Source organism: Trachinotus anak, unplaced genomic scaffold (genome assembly GCF_046630095.1).
Source record: "Trachinotus anak isolate AG129_WGS33_773 ecotype Australia unplaced genomic scaffold, CSIRO_AGI_Tana_v1 ptg000014l, whole genome shotgun sequence".
Classification (NCBI taxonomy): Eukaryota; Metazoa; Chordata; class Actinopteri; order Carangiformes; family Carangidae; genus Trachinotus; species Trachinotus anak.
The window spans coordinates 111,895-134,619 of record NW_027273865.1 but is presented as its reverse complement, the minus strand read 5'-3'; the positions used below and the strand labels follow the sequence as shown (position 1 = coordinate 134,619).

At 42.5% G+C, this 22,725-nt stretch overlaps 2 protein-coding genes across 2 annotated transcripts in view; both read left to right on the top strand.

The window, feature by feature from the left end:
- Positions 1 to 9,869, top strand: part of LOC139631621 (mitogen-activated protein kinase kinase kinase kinase 5-like) — a 32,867-nt gene extending 22,998 nt beyond the window's left edge. Inside the window, exons 13-32 of the mRNA XM_071495941.1 lie at positions 92 to 173; positions 827 to 879; positions 1,769 to 1,815; positions 1,911 to 1,955; positions 2,448 to 2,468; positions 2,560 to 2,599; positions 2,853 to 3,003; positions 3,475 to 3,575; positions 3,961 to 4,002; positions 4,988 to 5,066; positions 5,178 to 5,254; positions 5,567 to 5,627; positions 6,201 to 6,303; positions 6,441 to 6,499; positions 6,863 to 6,966; positions 7,763 to 7,940; positions 8,084 to 8,152; positions 8,429 to 8,521; positions 8,616 to 8,742; positions 9,165 to 9,869. Coding sequence (XP_071352042.1) covers positions 92 to 173; positions 827 to 879; positions 1,769 to 1,815; positions 1,911 to 1,955; positions 2,448 to 2,468; positions 2,560 to 2,599; positions 2,853 to 3,003; positions 3,475 to 3,575; positions 3,961 to 4,002; positions 4,988 to 5,066; positions 5,178 to 5,254; positions 5,567 to 5,627; positions 6,201 to 6,303; positions 6,441 to 6,499; positions 6,863 to 6,966; positions 7,763 to 7,940; positions 8,084 to 8,152; positions 8,429 to 8,521; positions 8,616 to 8,742; positions 9,165 to 9,261 — 1,629 coding nt within the window. The 3' untranslated portion in view covers positions 9,262 to 9,869. The remainder of the gene's footprint in view (positions 1 to 91; positions 174 to 826; positions 880 to 1,768; positions 1,816 to 1,910; positions 1,956 to 2,447; positions 2,469 to 2,559; positions 2,600 to 2,852; positions 3,004 to 3,474; positions 3,576 to 3,960; positions 4,003 to 4,987; positions 5,067 to 5,177; positions 5,255 to 5,566; positions 5,628 to 6,200; positions 6,304 to 6,440; positions 6,500 to 6,862; positions 6,967 to 7,762; positions 7,941 to 8,083; positions 8,153 to 8,428; positions 8,522 to 8,615; positions 8,743 to 9,164) is intronic.
- A 562-nt stretch (positions 9,870 to 10,431) lies between these two features.
- LOC139631623 (WD repeat-containing protein 20) lies at positions 10,432 to 22,629 on the top strand. Its single transcript, XM_071495945.1, has 4 exons — positions 10,432 to 11,285; positions 14,006 to 14,188; positions 14,955 to 16,364; positions 17,229 to 22,629. The coding sequence occupies exons 1-4, from the start codon at positions 10,872 to 10,874 to the stop codon at positions 17,274 to 17,276; spliced, it is 2,055 nt and encodes a 684-aa protein (XP_071352046.1). The 5' UTR covers positions 10,432 to 10,871; the 3' UTR covers positions 17,277 to 22,629.
- Positions 22,630 to 22,725: the final 96 nt, after the last annotated feature.

The following is a 22,725-nucleotide window of genomic DNA, read 5'->3' as shown; positions in this document are numbered from 1 at the left end:
GGGTCTAATTTGATTTCATTGGAAATGAGCTATAAAATAACATTTTCCAACTGGTGGTTGGGTCAACCATATGTTTTGTTGTTGATTTAAGGTGGTCATTCCTGGATCTTTGAGGAGGATCCAGTCCATCAACAAACACAACCGGGCGGAGAGGACAAACTCTGACATAAGCCGTAAGAAAACATACTAAGTCTTCATGTTTTTTATATCATTGTGTCACATATATATATATATTTCCTGCCAGGAATATTTTCTTTTTCAACTCAACTGTTCTGTCATTTGACTCTTTATCTGCTGAAGAAAAGATGCTTTAATATTCACTCACAAAAATGAATATGTATATTGTGAATATTAGCTCACAAAGAGTACAGAGAATATATGCAATATAAAGTCTGTGTATACAATACAGCAGAAGACAAAATTAATCCACTTATATCAACATAAATTCTCATAACACCAAAATAGTTTGTATTTATATCCATTTAAATAGAGAGGATGATTTTCCTGTTCCTCATTATAAGTCATAATTTTCTCAGCCATTACTTCTGTTCTCAGAACTTCATCTTCATTTAGGTCGCCAGTATCACTGAAGACGTTTGAATATATCAGAGCTGCCATCATTTCACTCATCCTGCTGCCCTGGCACATTTGTTTCAGCCCTGTTTCTCATGATTCTTTAGATGATAAAAATGCAAATGTATTCTCTATTTTGTTCAGACCTAAGTTTCTCTGGGTATAACATTGTGGACAGTGGCTGAAATGTTAAGACATGAAATATTAATGTGAAGTGTCAGTGTGTTGAATTGTTTCACTTGTGGTTGCTCAGTGGAACAGATCTACACTCAGAGGCCTGTGAGGAAAGACTCACCAAATGTAACGGTAAGCCTATAACACATTTAATGATATTTAATGATCTGTTTAATTATGTACCTACTTACAAACAACTTACTACATATTTATGTGTGCATACAAACAAAATATGCATATGTACAAGCATATTTATATATGTATATATATTTGTACTGTATGTTGAGTATGCATGTATGAACATACAGTACATACACGTACTGCACTGTACTGTACATATTTACATAAATACATACTTGTATAAAGTGCATACATACAGTGCATACATAGATAAACACTTCCATATGTATTATTGTGTATGTATATATTTACATACATGCAGACAATAAAGTACATAGTGGATAAATATAGTATATACATACATTCCATAAATACATACATATTGTACATACACTCAGTGCATCCAGTACACTGTACATAGGGCACAGATAGTGATGTGTTCGCCCTAACGTCCTTCCTGTTAGTATTTCAAAGTAAATTATTTCTGTTTTCACATTGCTGATACCACAGTTTGCAAAAAGTCAACATGTCTGATCCTGGGAAAGGCAGACAATAATAAACAGTGATTGACTCTTGTGTTATGTCCTGTAAATGTCAGTAAGAAGCGCAGGACTCATCTGAGGAGAACTTTCTGTGCAGGAATCCCTGTTTGCTTTCTTTATTGGGATCTTTCCTAACATCACTTTGAGCACACTGCCTGAATTTATCATTTTATTTATCATAAGCCAAACAAAACGATTAATTTAACACAACAAATAGATGGTTTGGGTGAGACTTTGTGACTGAGGGGGTCCTTTCTTTTCTATTTTTTCTTCCCACCTCCTTGTTTTATACATCTCTAAGCTTGTACTCACAGAAATCATCTTTTAAAAGATTGGTCCTTTCATGTGTTTTATTACAGTTGAGACCATCACGAGGATCAACTGACAGCAGCAAGAGTCCAGTGAGGTAACTGGATCACAGATCAGTCACAGACATGGAGTCACATTAAACGCCAATATCTGAGTGAAATATTCAACCTCCCTGTTCTCTTTGTCTCTCAGGGATGAGGACACAGACTCAGATGATGACTATGACGATGTGGATATGTAAGAAAACATCACACAATGTCACCAAATCCACATTTAACAAAACAACACAGCAGCCTGAATTCAAACTGTTCTGTAATGTTCACAGCTAATTGCATGTAAAATGTTCTTAGTTGGTAATTTGTTGAAGGTCAGGACCAGAAATATTTAACAATGTGTTTGACTTTTTTTTTCCCAGCAGTCATTACCTAAACCAAGGAGATTATGTTTTCACCCCTGTCTGTTTATTTGTCAGCATGATGACACAAAAAATACTGGACCGATTTGCACCAAACTTGGTGCAGGGAAAAAGATCTAGATCATTTACCATGAATTAGACTTTTTTGCTCTGAAGTGTATGCTGTTTGACATTGACCTTGGTGGAGGTCTGCACTCTCTGATGGCGTTCTAGTGCCCTCAGGTTTTTCTCTGTCTCTACAATCAAGCCTATAAAGATGCACTAATTTCAATAGATTGCACTGAGACCTTCTCTCTGTCTTTTGTCCACCTCAGCCCTACGATACAAGCTGCTAGGTAAGATAAGGAAGCACACACTCACATCTGTGTCAATGTGTATTTGCATTGTTTACACACCAAACTGAAGTAACACTCTCTCTGCCAACAGTGACATAGCTGATGAAACTCCACCTCCACTTCCTCCAAAGGTGATTATTGACTGGACAGGGAAAAATGTATTTTATTTGTATTTTATTAATTACAGAGCAATGGATTTTAAGCCAAAGCCTTGATAAAACTGTATTTGCATCGTATATACATCACTGTCATAATGTAGTTTCAGAAATGAAATATCATTCAGAAAATAAGAGAAATTTCACATTTATATTATTTATATTATTTTAGTGTTAGATTTAAGTTAGTATGTTAGTAAAAAAAAAAAATTATGTTTCTGTGTTCTAGCCCAAAGCACGGACCAGTTCAGAGGAGAGCATGGCGGGGGAAGATGACCGGGCGAGGAAACCTTGTTCTCTGTACGCCCCCTCCCTTCTCAGGACCTCCAGTGGGACGCACGTCCGTCCTACGCCCCAACCACGATCCTCACGACACTCAGGTGAGCTGCCTCACCTTTTTACTCTGCTGAAGGGGCATGGTCACGAAGGAATTATAGAAGCCAACTTGAATTTTTTTTTTTCTTTCTTTAAAATATTTATAATGTTTTCACAGAAAAAAACATGTAGTATAAACATGGTGTTTTAATAATGTTCAAACACCAGTCTATACATGATTTAGAACAATAGTTATATATTATATACTATATTTTTCACACAATTTTAATGTACTGAGCTAACTGATCCAAAGATCCAATCAGGACAACACTGTAGTGAATTTAAACCAGTATCCAAGATTGTGCTTTATTAAAGAGGAAATATTTCAGTTTCCTTCACCTTCACGTGTACATCTAGTAATCAATCCATAGAATAGTTTTTTAGCTTTTCAACTACAGAACAACTTTTTCATTTGAATGCAGTGTTTGTGATATCATACAGTTTTCTTATTGTATGTTTATGTGTGTGTGGCCCAGACCCATTGTCCTTACCCACCCAGTTTAATGACAACCCACAAGACCCCCTTCCTCCAGAGCTTCCTCCCAAAGGCATACGCAGACGGCAACCCCCATTAAAGGTAGAACAGCAGATACAATTCGAAAAGAGATTCACTGTATTTTATCTTTTTTTATTTATTTATTTTTTTTGTAGCCTACTTAGCATCTCTGTGCCTGAGAGCGTCTGTTCACAGCCTTCAATGATAGGTGTTGTGTGGTAGAAATATTCCCACACAGCACATGAGAAAGTACAGATGAAATTCAGGGATCAGTGCAGGTGTAACAGGAATGAAATGTTCAGTTTATGGTTGAGATTCACAGATGCGAATATTCAGCTGTAGACACTGGAGGAAAATGAGCTGCATGTTTTTTTTTCCCATATTCTTTTCAGTCATCCACATCGTCTCTGCTCCTTCACAATGTGTCCTGACACACTCATCATGGAGTTTTCTTTTTTGTTCCCAGGACCCTGCTGAGTGTGTCAGCCCCGTCATGAAGAAACCTCCTGTGAGTTTCTGTTGCTTTGCCACAAGTTCTACTCCCTTCATATCGACTCCACTGCTGGGTGTCTGAGATGTGGGGTGATGTCTGATGTTTTCAGACTGTCACACACTTGTGTGCAGTATCTTACCCAAGAGAAGCAGCTATTTAAATTCAGCAGGCTCCGTATTCATTATTATAGCTTCGGTTTAAGATTATGAGGTTGGATCTTGAAGTTCTGAGATCAGCTTTAAAAATAGATAAAACTGTGTATTTTCAGTCTTTGTAAATATTTTATGAATATGCATAGGGCTTATGTATATACTATATATACTATAGCCTGTGAATATTCTCATTTGTCCAGGTCATAGTATCTCAAAGGAGTTTTAAATCGAAAGCAACTGGACTTGGTTATTTGTCTAGGAAGACGTTTCACCTCTCATCCAAGAGGCTTCATCAGTTCTTTCTCGCACCTGACCAGGCTGGGACTGGTCCAACTATCTGGTGTGGAGACCCAGGTATTTTTAAGCTCTGGGAGGGGTTTTCACAAGGCTGATGATGTCACTGGTTCCCTTTGTGCTCCATGTGCCAACGACAGTCGTTAGAGTGACTGTCTTGGTGGAGAGTTGGTTTCGACTTCGTTAGAGCCCTATTGTGTTATAACCACAGTCGTTGGAGTCACATGCCACTTTGAAAAACAACTGTTCGCAAGTGTTCCTAAACATCTTCCTAGACAAATAACCAAGTCCAGTTGCTTTTGATTTAAAACTCCTTTGAGATATACATACTATACTACTAATAATTTCCTCCTCAGAATTTCACTCCTTTGTTAGCCTGCAGTCTAACCTCAGTTATATCACCTCATTTTCTAGGAGTACTGTAGGTGTTTATCTGCAGTGAAGCAGATAAATACAGTTATTCTGGTATGAGATTTCATGTACTGGCTTGAAGTTGTATGACTGACTGTAGAGAGGCCAAAATGAATCATTTCATATCCTCCCCTCTTATCCAGGTCTACTTTAAAAAGATTTTCCATGGCTGCCCTCTTAAAGTAAACTGTTCCACCACCTGGGAAAACCCAGCTAACAAAGGTTGTATCATTGAATAAAACACACAGCAAATGCTCTGCTCTCTTTCATATCTTCTCGACAAACTTTTGTTTTATCTGTCTGACCAGCCTGTGTCTCCCCTCTTCACCTCAGACCAGCATCTGATCCTGGGGGCAGAGGAAGGCATCTACACTCTTAACCTCAACAGCTTGGAGGCAACGATGGAGCTGGTAGGATCTTTAATCTGTGTTTCACAATCTTTAGGTTGTAAACAAGGAGAGAGAGAGGAGATTAAAGTGAGCCCCCAAAATTAGTCTTGAAAACCTCTTGGGTCTGGTTTAGTTCATACTGTCATTCTGGCCAATTATTAAGTCCTAAGTTTGTTGTGAGGCAAATGTCCAAGCAAAATACCTAAGTCACACTTGATCTGAAAAGTTCTCACAAAAGACAAAAAAACCCAAAAAACTTAATGTGCTTTTGAAAGAGACACTGCAGCTATAAGGAAGCAACGAATAAATGGATGTCTTCTCTTTCTCTTGCAGTTATATCCTGGGAAGTGTACCTGGGTCTACACCATTAATAACGTCCTCATGTCTGTATCAGGTAAATTAAAAAAGTGGAGCCTCATTTAGCTGTGTGTCTGTGCTCCATGGGAGCTTCCTGAAAAAAAGATGCTTAAATGTCTGATGGAATTAAGAGAACATATTGAGGAGCTGCTAAGAAAGCAGAGGACATGTTTTAATTAACAGGTCACAGGATTTCTGACTCACTCCTTCTGCTGGAGCTCTTAATGTATCCGCTAACATAGCTTAGCAACTAGCCTTAAAACCCTGAAGAAACTTTAGCAAAGAGGAAACTGGTCAAAACCTGGATGAAAATATGAAGAGTCTTACTTCATCACATTTGTTCACCATAGTGTTCAAGATGTCAGCAGGTGAGAGATGAAATCTGCATATTAATTCTGCTAAAACAGAGGAGTTCGGTGGTAAGCATTTGTGCATGTTTTCTGCACATTTACATGGATCTAATACTAGGTCAGGTGGTTTGGAGCCATAGTTGGGAGTGTGAGTGTTTGTCTTCTTGTGTTCATCCTGTGATGGCTGCAGCCCTCTGATAATCAGCAGGGTGAATGAAATAAGACTAACTTCCAAACTGCCTCTGATTCTGTGTTGACAGGTAAATCACTGCAGCTTCACTCCCATTCGCTGAAGGAGCTGTATGAACATGCTCGGAAAGACCAGAGGATGGTTGCCTTGCCGACTCACAGACTGTTACCTAGGTAACATTGGACTCTTGATGTATTTCATTTTGTGTGTGTGTGTCTGCTCACCTGTTTGCTTTTAAAAGTTTGTCTCAAAAAACTTACCCACATCTGCTCATGCCAATTAAAAACTGATTTATGTGTTTTATCTTCAGGAAGTATGCAGTGACATGTAAAATACCTGATACAAAAGGCTGCAAGACCTGCTCAGTTGGTGAGACCAAAAACTGCATTGTGGCAAAAAAAAAGTCATGTTTTTTATCTGTCTGTGCTGAGGCTATTTCTGTTACATACATTTTACATTTACACATCAATTCCCTGCAGATATGATGTTCAGATCTTGTTTAGATAGTTGGTGTGGTGCAAATGCGTCTGCATTTCTTTTCTTCAACACTTCTCTGTGTCCCTTTAAATGGCTATTGGCCATTTGAAACCAAATTAGCTGCAGACTAATTTGAGAATTTAAACCACATTAGAAAAAGATTCCTGCAGATTTCCATGCAGGAGACAGTTTGACTGTGTTCAGAGAGATGACTAAACTAAAACGTGTACTGTGTCTCTGTCTCGTCTCCTGCAGCAGGTAGCATGCAGCGAGGCTGTGTGTTCCTGTGCTGTGCTATGGAGTCCAGTGTGGTGCTGCTGCAGTGGTACGAGCCCATGCACAAGTTCATGCTCATTAAGGTATGAGTATAAAACTTTGGATTACTCAAAAAAACATTCTGTACTCTGATGTTTGAGTCCTCTGGAAAGAAAAAGTGAGCCAGTTTATTGAGGTTAATCGGTGTAGATGTGTATACGTGGGAGTAAGGATGTGAGGCTGTCAGAGTTCCCCTGTCAAGTCCAAAGAGATTTTTCAACTCAGAGGTTTCTGAGATTTTATTTGACATCATTGTTAATGGGGCAGAAAATTGCAGAAGCAACACAACATTACGTTCTCTCAAAGGTCCATGAAATGTAAAAAGCGTTGTCTGTGTTTTATTCCATCATGTGTCAACATCCCAGCCTTTCTCTTCCTGTACAGTTCACTTTGTTTTTCCTGCATCATGAAGGTTATATATTAAAAGATGGGGAAAAAAGCAGAGGAGTAGCATACTGTGATAAAGGAAGATCCACTGATGTTAAATAAGATGTGCACTGTGAAAATACAACATATGTGCAAGTTGAGATGATGTATGGTGTGATTCCATCTATGTTATTTGTCTGTCTTTTAGTTTTTACCATTTTCACTGGACTGTTAACACAAACAGCATAATACAACTGCTGCCAGGGAAATAACACATTTAATGGTCACCATTAAATTTATGAGCCCTCGGTTATACACCATGCAGTGGCTGAAAGGTTAAGGCGTCCTTGAACAACCTGGCTGCTTTGTTTGCTGCGCCACTGAGATGACAAACCACAGCTAAATACACAAAGACAAATAAAAGGAGATTTGACGAGACTCTGGACTTACACCTTTCCTCTTTCATGCATGCAGCATTTTGACTTCCCCCTGCCCAACCCTCTGCGGGTGTTTGAGATGGTTGTGGCACCGCAGCAAGAGTACCCGCTGGTGTGTATCGGTGTGTCTCGGGGGTCCAGCCCCAGCCTGCCAGTCAGTGTAGAATACATGAACCTCAACTCCAACACATCCTGGTTCACCAGAAGTGGCCTGGGTAGGTGGATGCTGCATTATTAAGGATATCAGAAAGACTTTAGAATACGAGGAGCTACAAGCACAATGTCATGATTGGATTTCCCAGGCAATTGTCTGCATTTTACATTTTACACCTGTGTTTGTGTGCATGTTTTCTTGTAGAGAAACCTTGTCCAGACGTTGTGCAAGTGAACCAGTTGGACAGTAACTCACTGCTCGTCCTCTTAGAAAGTAAGTAATACAACTTTCTTTAACATCTCACATAATAACTATATTTTTCATACATTATCCTGCCACGGTCATGGGCAGTCAGATATTGTGTGAAGTTGTTAAGTTCAGGTGTTTGCTTTGTCGACAGCAATTTTCAGCTCTGATCATAATTGTGCTGATGGGATCTATAATAGTGTGTAAACTCTACACTTTGATTTGTCCATGTTCTGTCTACTGCCATATTTCTACACTGGTGTAGCTGGTGATGTCCTAACACTAAGCCTTTCTCCTCCACAGAGTCAGTACATATAGTTGACCTGAAGGGGGAGCTGAAGAGCAACAGGTCTCTGACATATGAGACCACCTTCTCTCATGATGTTGAGTCTATAGGTGAGGAGACCCACTCACAAACCAGCGCTGGTTCATTTTGTAGATGATCAGAGCTTAGCACTGACTCTGTCTGTCTGTCTGTCTGTCTTTCTAGTGTATTTTGAGGACACACTGTTGGCAGTGTGGCGTCACGGCTGGCAGAGGAGAGGACATGGTTTCACTGAGGTGCTGGAGGAAATCACCGACCACAGGAAGATCTACAGACTGGTGCAGTCAGACAGGTACAGTTCGTCTTCACTCACTGCTGTGGTGTTAATGTCTGGGGGCTTACTTTTCTGCAGGTGGTGCTGTTTTTTTGTCTGTTCAGACATGTTGGCTCATGTCGCTACTGTCAACTGATAAACTCTGTTTGATTGGGAAATGGACAACACATCACCCCGTACACAGAATTTCTCCCCCAGAAAAATAAACCAAAGTATTAGACAAACAAACATTTTGAACTGATGATGGTGTTAGATGATAAGTCAGAGGCTCAGCACTAAATTTATGTGAGCCTTAACCATTCGTAACTTACTTCAGGTTAACATTCTTATGATGTATCCCATTAATTTCCAACTCCATCCATTAAGATTTTCATTGTGTGCAGGCAGGTTTTAAACTCCAGTATATCTGTGCATGACAACCTGCGACCTTCTCACTGCAGGATGGTCATTTTGGAGACACATCAGACTGAGGACCAGTCGGGCCTGTCCAACTTGTACGTCCTGGAAATTGCTGAGAACTATGTCATGCTGCCCTGACTCTCCTGGCTGCTGGCATAGGGCATCATGGGAAAGTCCCAACTATACTTCTATATGAATGCTTCTACCAAGGATTTGCAGCATTCAACAGGAAGAAATGGACAATTGGGCATTAACATTTGGGTTTATCATCATCTGTCACCATTAACTTTGATGGGCACAGATGCGTCACTGCCACAGTATTTGAGAGGAATGTCAGGAGGATGTGATGGCAGGAGGTTGCAAATTCATACTGACCTGAGATGACTAATGTATTGTATCCCTCTATCTGGGGGGGAGTTTGCTCTTATTTATGCTCTTTTTCTACTTGATTTGTGAGATGCAGAACAATCTCTAGAATCCAGACAGCTGAGAAAACCCTAACTCGATAATGAAGGAAGGTCCTCTTCTAAAACAAAAGAGTATCTACCCTCTCCTGCCACAGTATTGTTGATTACAGAAGCAGATGAAATATATGGCTTTTCAAGGATGCCACATACAAGCATATAGGACTGGAGCATAGCAGCACTGCTGTTGCTTGTTTTGTCACCTGAGTTTGTATATCAGTGTTGGATCAAAGATACACACTTCTTACTGCCGTTACACTGTAATAAAGTGAATTAACACAAGATGAGGTGAACTGTATTCATCTTGGATCTTCTTACTCAAATCCCGACAGCGGTGAATCCTTTCTTCACTGTTTTATGGACATGTACAGGAGGAGATTAGTGGGCACAGGTTGTGCTTGATCTACAGGAATCTGTCATTCTCATGTTGAACAGCTGTTTGTAAATTAATCCAATTCATCCGTCTGAAGACAAATATCCCCATATTTGTAAGTCAGGTAAGGGAAGCAGCAAATTTTAATTTAAATATAATCAATAATATTTGCATCTAATTTCAGGCCTCTGCATTACGTTTTAGATGTTACGTTACAAATCCTTCATTTTAATTCATTTATTCGGGAAAGAAATTTTGCTTTTAATATTTAACAGCTCAACACGAGACACTGTCAGATTCCTGCAATTCAAATGAAGCCATCTCAGGTGGCACTGATCTCTTTCCATAAAAAGACGTCGAGTAATTACATGGTGCGTTTTAAAGAGGTACCAGCAAAACTTTACGCCCCGAAAGTAAGAGCTGTTTCTTCGTGAGGGCGGGGCTTTGAAGTACCACCGTGTCCGTGTGGTGGTTCTGCTGGGTGTCACTGGGAGGTTAAGTGAGGGGTAGATCACACAGGCTGTCCAGGGCCGGATGCCCTCTCTTTACCCCCGACACATTTGCGGGAGTGCGCAGCGCCAGGCCGGGCCAGCAGCAGCAGCGGTCGACGCATCGTCACACGTACTTTACGCACACTGGATGAACAGAGGCAGAGACCCGGTGGAGGATGATGCTTACAGCGGCTCAGAAGGGCTTTCTCTCTGGGTTTATTTGCCAGGTAGCAGCGGTATGGTCGCCGGTTCTGGTGTAAGATGCACTGGAGCAAACCGGGTGTGCTGGTCGGCCTAGCTGAGCTCGGCTGCTGCTGCTCGCCTTCGCCTCTCCCATTTCTATCCTAGTACTTTTTTATTGCAGCGTTATTATTTCCAGGTCAAAATCTCAGTTTCCTGTGCGGCTTGTTTGTACTGAAAATGGCCGGAGATGGCGGCGCTCTGAAGGATATCAATGAGATTAAATCCCAGTTCCGGACCAGAGAGGGCTTCTACAAACTGCTCACCCTCTCGGACTCGCAGCAGCGGGGCGGGCTGCCGCGGGGTCCGTCCGCCGGAGCCACGCTGGGCCCCGGGCCTGGAGCCGGTCCGATACCCGGCGGAGGGGTCGGGCTGCTGCAGGGGCCCGGGGCTGCCGCCGCAGCTGCCGCCGCCGCCGCCGCCGCCTCCTCTTCTTCGAATGCCGCAGCCAACTCCTCTCCGGCGGGCTTTCTCCCGCCGGTCCGGGTCTCTATGGTCAAGCTGCAGCCCGAAGACCCGAGCGAGGAGTCGGAGCGGGTGTGCTTCAACATCGGCAGGGAGCTGTATTTTTACACATACACCAACATCAAGAAGGTGAGTCTGCTCTTCCCCTCCTCTCTCGGCCAGGATGACAGATTGGTTGGTCAGGGTTAGCCTAGCGTGCTAGCCTGCACTGCTAATTTGCTGCTGTTAGCTCCTCTTTCGTCATCTTTTTAAACGGAGCCCCTGCTGCAGGTGCTGCACAGAGCTGGCGAACATGCACATACTCAATTTCTGTTCGTTATGCAATGCAAAAATGGAGAGGCGGATAATTTGGCTGAATAGACAGTGAATGGTGCATCACCCAGGCGGATGCACTGTGTCAGTGGTCGCTACAAGAGGGCACCAGTGTTACTACAAGAGCAGGAAATAGCCTGGGAGGCTCTGACAGCTCCCTTCACTGCGTTTTCATTGGAAACCATGTGAAGTGGAGGCTGTTTATTCTTTCAGTTGCATTCAATGTTATTATGAATCTTTGCTAGTCCTCAAATCATAAAATGAATGGCTGGAGTAGCTGTAACTGTATTCATACTGAAGGGGGATATTGCAAGGTGAATTAGTCACCAGCCAGATGGTTCACAGACAAGAAACGACTGATTTGAATAGTGAAAAACTCTGTATTTCACTCACTGCATCACAGACTCACTGACCCCGCCATGGGGTAAATGATGTATCATCATTAAAAGTCAGAATTCAGAGTGAAAATAATGTAACACTATTATTGCCAGTCCTTTTAATGTACTAAGTCAACAGAATTGCTGCTCATTGGTACATGACAGACATGACATTTTGAATCAGATGTTTTTGTTTTTTTTTTGATGATGGAAACAGTGGTGTCTGCATTGTCCTCCAGTTTCTCACTCACTTTTAGCATTGCTAACATTGAAGAATGCAAAGAAACTGCTTGCAGCTAGCTGGACCACTTGCTTCTTAAAGAGGAATGCTAATTACCCATTTAGGAGTTTCTGGAGAAAAAATGCAAAATGCTTCTCCTGCTCTAGCATGACACGGATCAATGAGGGAAAATGTTGTAACTGAGCACATTTTAAAATGTCAAGGCCTCTGTTTCGCTGCACACTGTCAGTCAAACCTTTAAATTCCTCATTTTCTCTTCTCTGGGCCATAGTAAAATTACTCCACCAGTACCACAACTGCAGCTAATTCGTCAGGACTTTTTGTCTTTATTACTCACGCAGTTATGTGTAGATGGCTAAATGGCTGATGCAGTGCTCACAGACTCCTGGTTTCTGCAGGAAATTACATGGAAACATATTCATATGCAAGTGATAGGATACAAATCACAATCAATAACACTGTACATCCAGCATCTAGTCAGGATGTGCTTTCAGGCAGCAGGACACGAAGAAAATCACACTCCACATCCTCATGGGTTCCCAATCTTCCTCAAGCAGTGTGAACTCAGTCCTCTCTGCTGCACGGTGAATGATTTCACTGTGAACTTATAGGTAAAATTCATCCTCCCATTCATTTACATAGAAACAGGACGGCTGCACCAACATGATTTTTCCTCTCCTGATACTGACTTCAATACCTGAACTCAATGTGTCTGCTGAGTACTGATACGACACCTGGCATGAAGTAATATACCTAAAGTGATGAATAATGCCATTATTGGTGCCGAACCTAATATAATAGAGCTGAAACAACTAGATGATGAATTGATTAGTTTATCAACAGAAAATTAATCGATTGTTTCAGTCATTTTTAAGCAAAAATGCCAAACAGTCGATGTAACAGAAGATGTAAAGCTTTTCTTCAGTAAACTGAATATCTTTGGGGTATGGACCTTTCAAACTAAACGAGACATTTGAAGATGTCATCCTTTGGCTCTGGGAAACCATGACAGACATTTTATACACCAACAATTAATCAATTCATTGAGGAAATCATCAGCAGATTAATCAGTAATTAAATTATGCTTTGTTGCCGTCTAAATCTCTAATAATCAGTCTCAATGTGCACTGCCCTTCAAAAGTTATTATTCTTTTTGGTCTTCCTGCTTTCCCTACATTATCCAGTAAGCATTTTTTTTATTGATTTGCAGGTCAAAGACACCCACTGTCATCTTCATCATCTATTTGGCTGAATTTGCTTGAAAATGCTAAATTACGTGTCACATAACTTCACTGACTGTATTTCAGGATAAAGCAGGACTTCAGCTTTCACTTCATCAGTGCAGCCTTTAACCTAAAAGTCTAAATGTCTTATTTGATCTCAGTCGTTGTTGTTTTTGTCAGTAAATTATGTTTATTCTGAGATGATGATGATGATGATGTATGAGTATGATGAGTATGTTCTTCAGTGTTTTGTTAGTGTCATGGTTTGTTGTGATTCCACTTCTGCGTGGTGAAGCCATGTATGTTTAAACCTTGGCAGTAAGGACTACAGTGTAATCCAGAATGACCCTCAGAGATCAGGTGTGACCTTCCAGTTCTCTGTTGGTGGGCGGACCAATAACATCAGCATCCCTCAGTCTTCATTGACGGAGTTCTCCTCGTATGATTGTTGAATGTCGGCGCACAAAGGACGTCTTCATTCTGACACCAAGATTTACAACTTTACTGTTGACCTGTTGGATAGATGCAAAATGTTTATCTAGCTGCTGTGAAAATATCTCAGAGTTCCTTTTTGACATGTTTGCGTAACAAGGAGCCCTGATCGTGCCTTAAACTCAGTTTGTGGTCCTTCGCTGTACTTGGCCGATGTTTTGCTTGTGCATCACGGTTGTCTTTATCCACTTGGTCTGTCTGCAGGCTGTGGACCTCAGTAAGCCAATAGACAAGAGAATCTACAAGGGGACTCAGCCAACGTGTCACGACTTCAACCAGTACTCCGCCACAGCAGAGAGCGTCGCTCTCATCGTGGGTTTCTCAGCCGGACAAGTCCAGTATCTCGACCCCATCAAGAAGGAAACCAGTAAACTCTTCAATGAGGAGGTATTCAATTTATCTGCATGTATTAGTTTCCTCTGTGTCGGGGAAGGTGGCCAGTGTTGCAGCTCTTTGGGCTGCTGCGATTAAAGTAATTTGTCATTCTTTGTATAATTTTTTTTTGTCCCAGTTTAGATGCTGTGATGTCGGCTGGAAATTCTGACTCTGTCCCTCTACCACGCGTTGTCATTTTCACACTCTTTCACTGCGTCTTCTGAACTGCCTCTTTCTGTTTAATGGGATTTTCTTTCATGGGATTCCCAATTAAATTTAGGAGGTTGGGGGTGTATGTGTGCACAGACTTTGTGTTAGGGTGTCTGCGGAATCTGCCCCCCCCCCCCACCGTTTTCTCTCTCTGCTGGTTTCAGTCTGTCTCTGCTCCAGCTCACGCTTGTTCCTTGACCCCTGTGGACTCTCTCACTTCCCATGCTTCCTTCCTGCGTGTGTTTCTTTCAGTAGTTTCTGTTTAGTTTTTTCAGATCATGCATTTTCTAGCAATTTTCTAGGTGTATGTAAATTTTCTAATATTTACATACCCCCCCCCCACAAAAAAAAAATCAAGGTGTTTTTTATATCTTTATTCCACTTTCTGTTATTCTTTTTTCACCAATATTCTTCCCCTCCTACTCTTCTTCTTTCTGTCCCATCTTTTCCTTCTTTCCTTCCCATTTTCACCCAAATCTGCTCCCTTATTTTTCCTCTCTTCCCTGTCCCTCTCTCCTTCCCTCCTCTTCCCTGCCTTTCTTCCATTCACCTCTTTCCTGTTTTCCAGAGGTTGATAGACAAATCTAAGGTGACGTGTCTAAAGTGGCTTCCCAAGTCCGAGAACCTGTTCCTGGCCTCCCACGCCAGTGGCCACCTCTACCTCTACAACGTGGACCACCCTTGCGGCACCACAGCCCCACAGTACTCCCTGCTGCGGCAGGGCGAAGGCTTTGCTGTCTACGCTTGCAAAACCAAGACACCGCGCAACCCGCTGTTGCGATGGGCCGTGGGTGAGGGGGGCCTCAATGAGTTTGCTTTCTCTCCAGATGGAGTGCACGTGGCGTGTGTGGGGCAGGATGGCTGCCTGCGTGTCTTCCACTTTGACTCGATGGAGCTGCAGGGGGTGATGAAGAGCTACTTTGGCGGACTGCTGTGTGTGTCGTGGAGCCCCGATGGGAAATACCTGGCCACAGGCGGAGAGGATGACCTGGTTACCGTCTGGTCATTTGCAGAAAGCAGAGTGGTAGCAAGGGGGCACGGCCACAAGTCCTGGGTCAATGTGGTGGCATTTGACCCCTTCACCACCTCCCTGGAAGATGAGGAGCCTATGGAGCTCAGTGGCAGTGAGGAGGACCTCCACCAGGGGGCGCCAAACAACTCCATGCACTTTGGCCGAGTCCGAACAAGCAGCACGTTGTCGCGTCTTTCTCGACACAGCTCTAAAGGGGGGGGTTCGGCGTCGGTCACCTACCGGTTTGGCTCGGTGGGGCAGGACACTCAGTTCTGTCTTTGGGACCTGACGGATGACGTGTTGTACCCACGCCTGCCGCTGTCCCGCGCATTTACTAACACTTTTGGACCCTCACTGGCCAACTCTGGCAGTGGGGGGGTCAACAGCACCTCAGGAGTGGGAGGAAGTGGAGGGGTTGAGGGGCACCATCACCCACCCAACACCAACACCGGCTCCTCCAACCCACCGACACTCCCCTTACCGCTTCCTCGCTCCCTTTCGCGCTCCAACTCTCTGCCCCACCCTGCCGTGGCAAACACCTCCAAGGGCCAGGGTGTTTCAGAGGGCAGTGGGGGAGGTGGAGGAGGGGGAGGGAGCAGCAGTGGAGGAAACAGCACCCCATTCAGCATCGGCCGCTTTGCCACGCTGTCGCTCCAGGAGCGCAAGTCGGACAAGTCCGGAGGCAGTGGTGGGGTGGAGAAGGAGCACAAGCGGTACCACAGCCTGGGCAACATCAGCAAAAGCAACGATAAGATCAACGTGGCGCCGAGAAGCAACCGGCTGGACGCCGCGAAGGTCCTGGGCACCACGCTGTGCCCACGCATGCATGAGGTGCCGCTGCTGGAGCCGCTGGTGTGCAAGAAGATTGCACATGAGAGGCTGACCGTCCTGGTGTTCATGGACGACTGCATCATCACAGCCTGCCAAGAGGGCCTCATCTGCACCTGGGCACGGCCGGGGAAGGCGGTATGTCTTCACTCAACTCAACTATTACTTTGGTTACAGCTGACGATTATTTCTGCTGTTTCATTTCATGCTCTATAAATAAAGTTATTATTGTAATTAATATTATTATTATTTTTATTAAAGATTAATTGTGTTGAATTTTTTTTTTTTCAATTAGTTGATGAAATGTCAGTAAATTGTGAAAATGCCCATCACACGGCCCGAGGTGAAGACTTTGTTCACCCGACAGTTCAAAAGTATTTTTAAAACAGATTGTATCACTCCCTGACACGTCAGGGGAGGGACAATTACTTATCAGAATTGATATTTACGCCTTTTAACACGATGACGAAGACAAGATGAAGAGAGGTAAACTTGCTTTATGTCCGGTCGTGTTGGATGTAAGGCTGAAGCATGACTGAAATACTCCACATTTTATTTTTCCTAAAATGATTTCTACATCGCTTAATGGTCCTTAAAGTCTCATATTCAGTTACTTAAAATAAGTGAAGGATTTCACCCGTGAAATTGGATCATGTGGTTTTACTTATTTTAGGACATTCATTATGAAATAGTAATTAGCCTACTTACTGTTAGTTGTTAATGTAATATTTTGTCATTAAAACTGAACTAAGTTCATAAGTTCAGTAAAATTCTACAAGCGAGTTTATTCCCTGACAGGTCAGTATCAGTTTGTTCTGAGGAGATCTTTCACGCTGTGCCTCTTGAAAAGCTGAAGAGATGAGTCAACAGTTGGAGAGGATTTCACCTCTCCTCAGCAACAATGGCTTTTTATCTTCTTGCACTTAAAAGTGAGATATAGATTTTCTTGGTCTGATTGTCCCTGGTCTCTAACTGTGTTTTTTCTTTGTGTCTCTCATTCAGAACTTGACAGCACAGAACGGGAACTCTCCGAGTGGCACAGTAGTATAGCTGGAGGAGAAGCTTTGCACTCATCCCTTCCTCTGTCTCCTCCCTTGTTCTTCATCCTCTTCTCTCCATCAGTCATCCTCTCTATTGATTCCCAAAAATGTCAGAGCCTACAGCTGCAGTATTATACCCCCACTATAACTCTCCACAGACGCCCTGACCCAAAGCCTGTTCCCCAGTGACTTACTCTCATGGTGGCCATGATTTGCTGGGAAACACTTCTGAAACTAACTTTACTCCGACAGATTTTTAAACTTCTCAGATAGACTTACTAGTTAGAGTCAGCTGGCAGTTTTGGGAACAACTACAAATACTTCATATTCATTTATAGCAGTAGAAGTTGCTAATTAGCACATCAGCTAGTTAGCCATTAGCTCTGTTTAGACAAGGTTCTAGTAGCTACCTACAGTAGACATTGTACACAACATGGCCAAAAGTGTGTGGACACCTCTTTGGTCTGGAGCTGTTACTCATGGTTTGGGTGAGGGCTCTTAATGCCTCTGCATACACTGATATTTTAGACAACAGTGTGCTTGCAAGTTGGCAGTGTGGGTTTGACCCTTTCCTGTTTCGGCATGACAGTGCCACTGTGCACAGAGCCAGGACAGTAAAGAAAAGGTTTCCCCAGTTTAGTGTTGTAAACTTGTGACTGGCTTGCACAGAGCCCTGTCCTCAACCCCATCCGGCACCTCTGAGATGCCGACTGTGAGCCAGACCTCACTGATACTCTTGAATGTCAGCAGCCAGGTTCCAGAATCCCAGCCCCTCCAGCGGAGCGGAGGCTGTAACAGCAGCAGATTAAGGCCTCTGGGTGATGTCCTCCTGATTACTGCCAGTGTTCAGCTGTCCACATACTTTTGGCCATATAATGTATCTACCCTACAAAGGCAACAGTAATAACAATTTTTCAGTGTTTTTCAAATTTCATGACTTAGTCATTCTTAACAAATTTTAGACCCACAGATTCTTCCAGCCAAACCTTCTCTAATGGAAAAATTTGGTTGTTTGTTAGTAGTTCCCCACTGGTTTGTTTGGTTAGGTTGGTTTCATCACCCAAAAACCAGAATGTTATTATGACCATCATGTAACTTCAGATTTAAGAATTTAGTCCTTTACATTCATAGTAGGAAACTGAAAAGCTAAACGGCTGAGCCCTGATGTTTTTATGGTGGTCAGCAGTGGTTAACAGCTTCACTGCACTTAGCCTTCAGGAAGAGTTCCCCACATCATGCCACTGTGGGAATAAAGATTATTTAATAAAGTTACTCCCAGCGCTTCAGCCCTCTGCCTCACCTCAGCCCTCCATGTTTCTCTGCAGAAAGACTGCATCAGACAAATCGGTTCTCCATTCTGTGTGTCACCCTGAAGCAACGAAGCGCGAATGGCAGAACAGGCTCAGCCTTCACTTGTTCCTCAGCCCCACCTCCGTCCAATCCCTCTCCTCTCCCCTTCATGCAAAAGACACTGCAAAAGCCACGGCCATTGTATTTAAGTTATTTATTTTATCACAAGACTGTGTAGTAATTTATACTGTAAATACTGAAGATACTCTATGAATAGAAAAAGGACAAATGTGTATGGAAATACTGACTTGACAGCAAGGGAGCGAAGAAGAAGCAGGAAAGACGAAGAATATTAATATATGAAGATCCTTCTATTGTACATAGCAACCGCAGTTAAAAGTTGAATGTCTGCTGTTTTAGGGAACTTGAAGATGTCAACGTGTTTTTATTTTGTGTGATAGAGTTTCTCCGGTTTGTCCCTGAGAGCAAGCTGGGTTTCATCCGTCAGCGCAGGCGGAAGCATTTCGGGTCCAGTGTGACTTTTTAGAGAGACTGACCCGAGTCGAGCACAGAGAGCAATCTTCAAAGTGGCTGCTAGCTGTACATTTCAGCTGCCCGTCCAAGCGGATAGGTCCAAATAATACTGATCCTGCTCAACATCACGTGTGGACAAACAGCATCTTCAAAAATTACCTGCTCACGAACAAACACACTATCTTGCACATTCCGGACATAAAATGGCTTACACACACACACACACACACACACACACACACACACACACACACACACACACACACGCTCCCAATCCCCTTATGGTGTAGCATCATATATACTGTGTCTTGGACTCCATTCCTGTTGCACCTGAATTGCCTCTTGCAAGAATTTGCACATACAATAAATCCAGAGTTCATCCTGAGCTGCCATGGCTGACATGAGGGCGTGTTATTCTCTCCTTTGATCTGATCTCTGCGCAGAAACAGCTCCTGTAACCCCATCGTTCACTGGATCCAGAGGATCTAGTAGGTGTGCATCCTGAAAGGAAACGGCACCATATGGAGATCTGATTTACTCCATTTGTTTGACGGAATTTGTCGGGTCGGGTATCATTTACACTGATTCTGATTTCACTTCTGCTTATTGATTCTGGTGCTTATTAAATCTTTTCTCCAGATTTCTGGCGCATTATTGACTTAGAAAAACAAAAGAAAATAAGATGCACTCTCAAACCAGGTTTTGGCTGCCTGCCATGAACCTGCCAGAAGGTATTTTATGATTTTGGTTAAAAGGTCCGGGAGGGGTCAGTTTCAGTCAGTAGAGATGCTGCAGTAGAGTTGATGCTAGGTGCAAGGTCTGTCTGTCTGTCTGTCTGTCTGTCAGGCAGTACACCACTTTGGTCTAGACTGAGAATGGTGACACACAGACAGGTTTCTGAGTGCTCACCTCTGTTGTAAACGTGATACTTCCTGTGTGTTATATGAGGTCTGAATGTTTTCAGGATTCGATACCAGGATTTGGAACAGGACAACCAATAACACATCACTGGTTGTTATAAATTTGGAACCGGTTTGAATTCAGAGTCGGTTGTCGATACCCAACCCGCCCTGGCTGATAATCAACCTGCCTGCATGTCAAACTGTTTCTGTCCACGTCTTCACTATGGACCAGAGAGAAAGGGCTGCTGAGGTGTTTCTGAACAGGATCTATGTCTTTTGTTTTTTTACTCTGTCTACTTGTTTTTTGTTTTTTTGTTCTTTTGCATGCGTCTTATTTTTGGCTATAACAAACTACTGACTCCTGTCTTACATGTGATATCTCAAATCCAACTGAAGCAGTATTTTTTACCAGCCTTCTTCCTTTGTGTGTGTGTGTGTGTGTGTGTGTGTGTGTTTGTGTGTCATGGAGTTACCTGTCTGACAATACATCCTATAAATAGCAGAGTAACTTCCAGGGCTGCAGGATCCAGGGTTATGTCCTTGGAGCAACAGACAAACCTCCAGTTGAAACGGTGTGAGCATATTGTTGCAGCCCATATACTCATCTTTGTTGTCATGGCAACAGCATGTCTACCGAGTGTATCTCGAATGAGCTCATGGGTTTTAGGGTCAATCTGGGCTGTAAAGCTAAATTAATGCTTTATCATGCCTGAGATAAGAGGGACATCCAGATCTGCTCGCTCCAGATGTTAAAGGACCAGTTGAACCAGAATGAAAATGACCCACCCTGACCTCCTCCTTCTGAAACACTGAAGTAACTGTGGACAGATTTTTTTATATATATATATAAGTCTGGGTTTCAGGTTGTGCAGCTTAATCCAAGTATTGTATAGCCTTGTGTTTGGGTGCAGCTGTCTGATGTTTACCATGTTATCTCACCGGCTCCAGTCACACTCAAATACAACACACTTATCTTCTCTTTGTCCCTCTGTTTCCTCATCATGTCTCATTTTGTTCTATTTTGATTGTTTCCCTCATTTTTCTTTGGGTTTTTTTTATGTGCACACCATGATCACAGTCCTCTTCTGTAGCTGTGACATGTTTTTCTATATTTCTTACTGTGAGTGGGGAAACTTAAATTCAATCTCAAGTGATCATACAAGACATATTTGTGACACATTGTAATGCGAGTATGAAAGACACAATCAGGATGTGTTGTATTTGAGTGAGGGGAGCTGCAGTACACTCAGCAACAACAAACACACTAGTCTTACAGCAGAGCATTTGGTTTCCTGTCATTTAGCCACAAAACACTTGGCTTATGCTGCACAAGCTGTTTGAAGGAATCTGAATGCGTCTGTCTGAGAGATATGAAAATGATGTGTGAAGTTTCATTTCGACTTGTTTTTCAACATTTCTTATTGATGTGCTGAATTTGTGAGGCCCTACGAATTTTCCCAGAGGCTAGAAAATCATGATGATCATCCTGCTCCTGACCTGAAGGGCTAAGTGACTGCAGATGTGAGGAGATCAGTCAGCATAGGTCGCTGACCCTTCGCTTGTATGTTTGTATGTTGCACTCAAAAATGATCAAACTTCCACACGTCAAGTGTTTTTAATCAGATCAGCAAGTCCAGCTGTTCCAGGACAACATGCCACCCAGAGTCATAAACCGGAAATTAAAAAAAAAAAAAGTTTACCCACAGATATATGTTTTTGTTTTGGGGGCACAACCTCACATCAGAAACCTTCCACTCTCATCGCTGTCTGACATTTTGAGACAAGTGTTACTGCATGTTAATCACTCAGAGACGGCAGCAGGTAGAGAACGATGATGATGATGGTGAAGGCCACTGTAAAATGATGATTTAGGATCCTGCTTCATTAAATACTGTCCTGCAGGTCATTTCCAAAACTAATGTAAAAAAAAAAAAACTTTAGAACTCACTATTATAAACTGTTGACAGCACTATTCATTCTGAGGAAGATGTGTTTGGATCTTTCAGATGGACGTTGAGCATTGAGCAAAGATACATTTCTGGTTTGATGTCTTGCTGTTTAATGAGAACTAACAGAGGTGAAGTTAAAGAACAGAATAAATATACTCTTAATGTTAATAGTTTATATTAAGGGATCATTGGATTCATAGTATGTGTTCTTTGGCTGCAGGAGGTGAACTCTGTAATCACAGGAGCAGCTGTAGCTCCAACAGCTGACTGCTGCAACCTGAGCACATTTAATAATTCACCCCTCACCTGGGTGTCGACAAGCAGAGGTACAAAAACAGACTGTCCTGCGCCAAAACAATGCCCCTAAATAACAGCACACACTTCAGTGAAAACTGCAAACACTGGCGGGGTTTTACTCTGAGAAGCAACTCAAACATTCAGTACCAGGCGAACAAATATCACTCCAAAAATGTTGTTCATTTTGTGTTCATTTTTTTATCTAACATTTCAGTCTGAAGCAAGACAAAAACAAAAACACCTGTTTAAAGGCCTATTTTGGGTTTTTTTTTTTTTTTCATTTTGACATTGTTTTTCTTATTTCACACTGTGTGTGTGTGTGTGTGTGTGTGTGTGTGTGTGTGTGTGTGTGTGTGTGTGTGTGTGTGTGTGTGTGTGTGTGTGTGAGATATGCATTCTCCATTATCACCATACAGTTACCACATGCATGGACTAATACACACACACAGCATCACACACACTTTCACACACTTAATGCCTGTTCTGG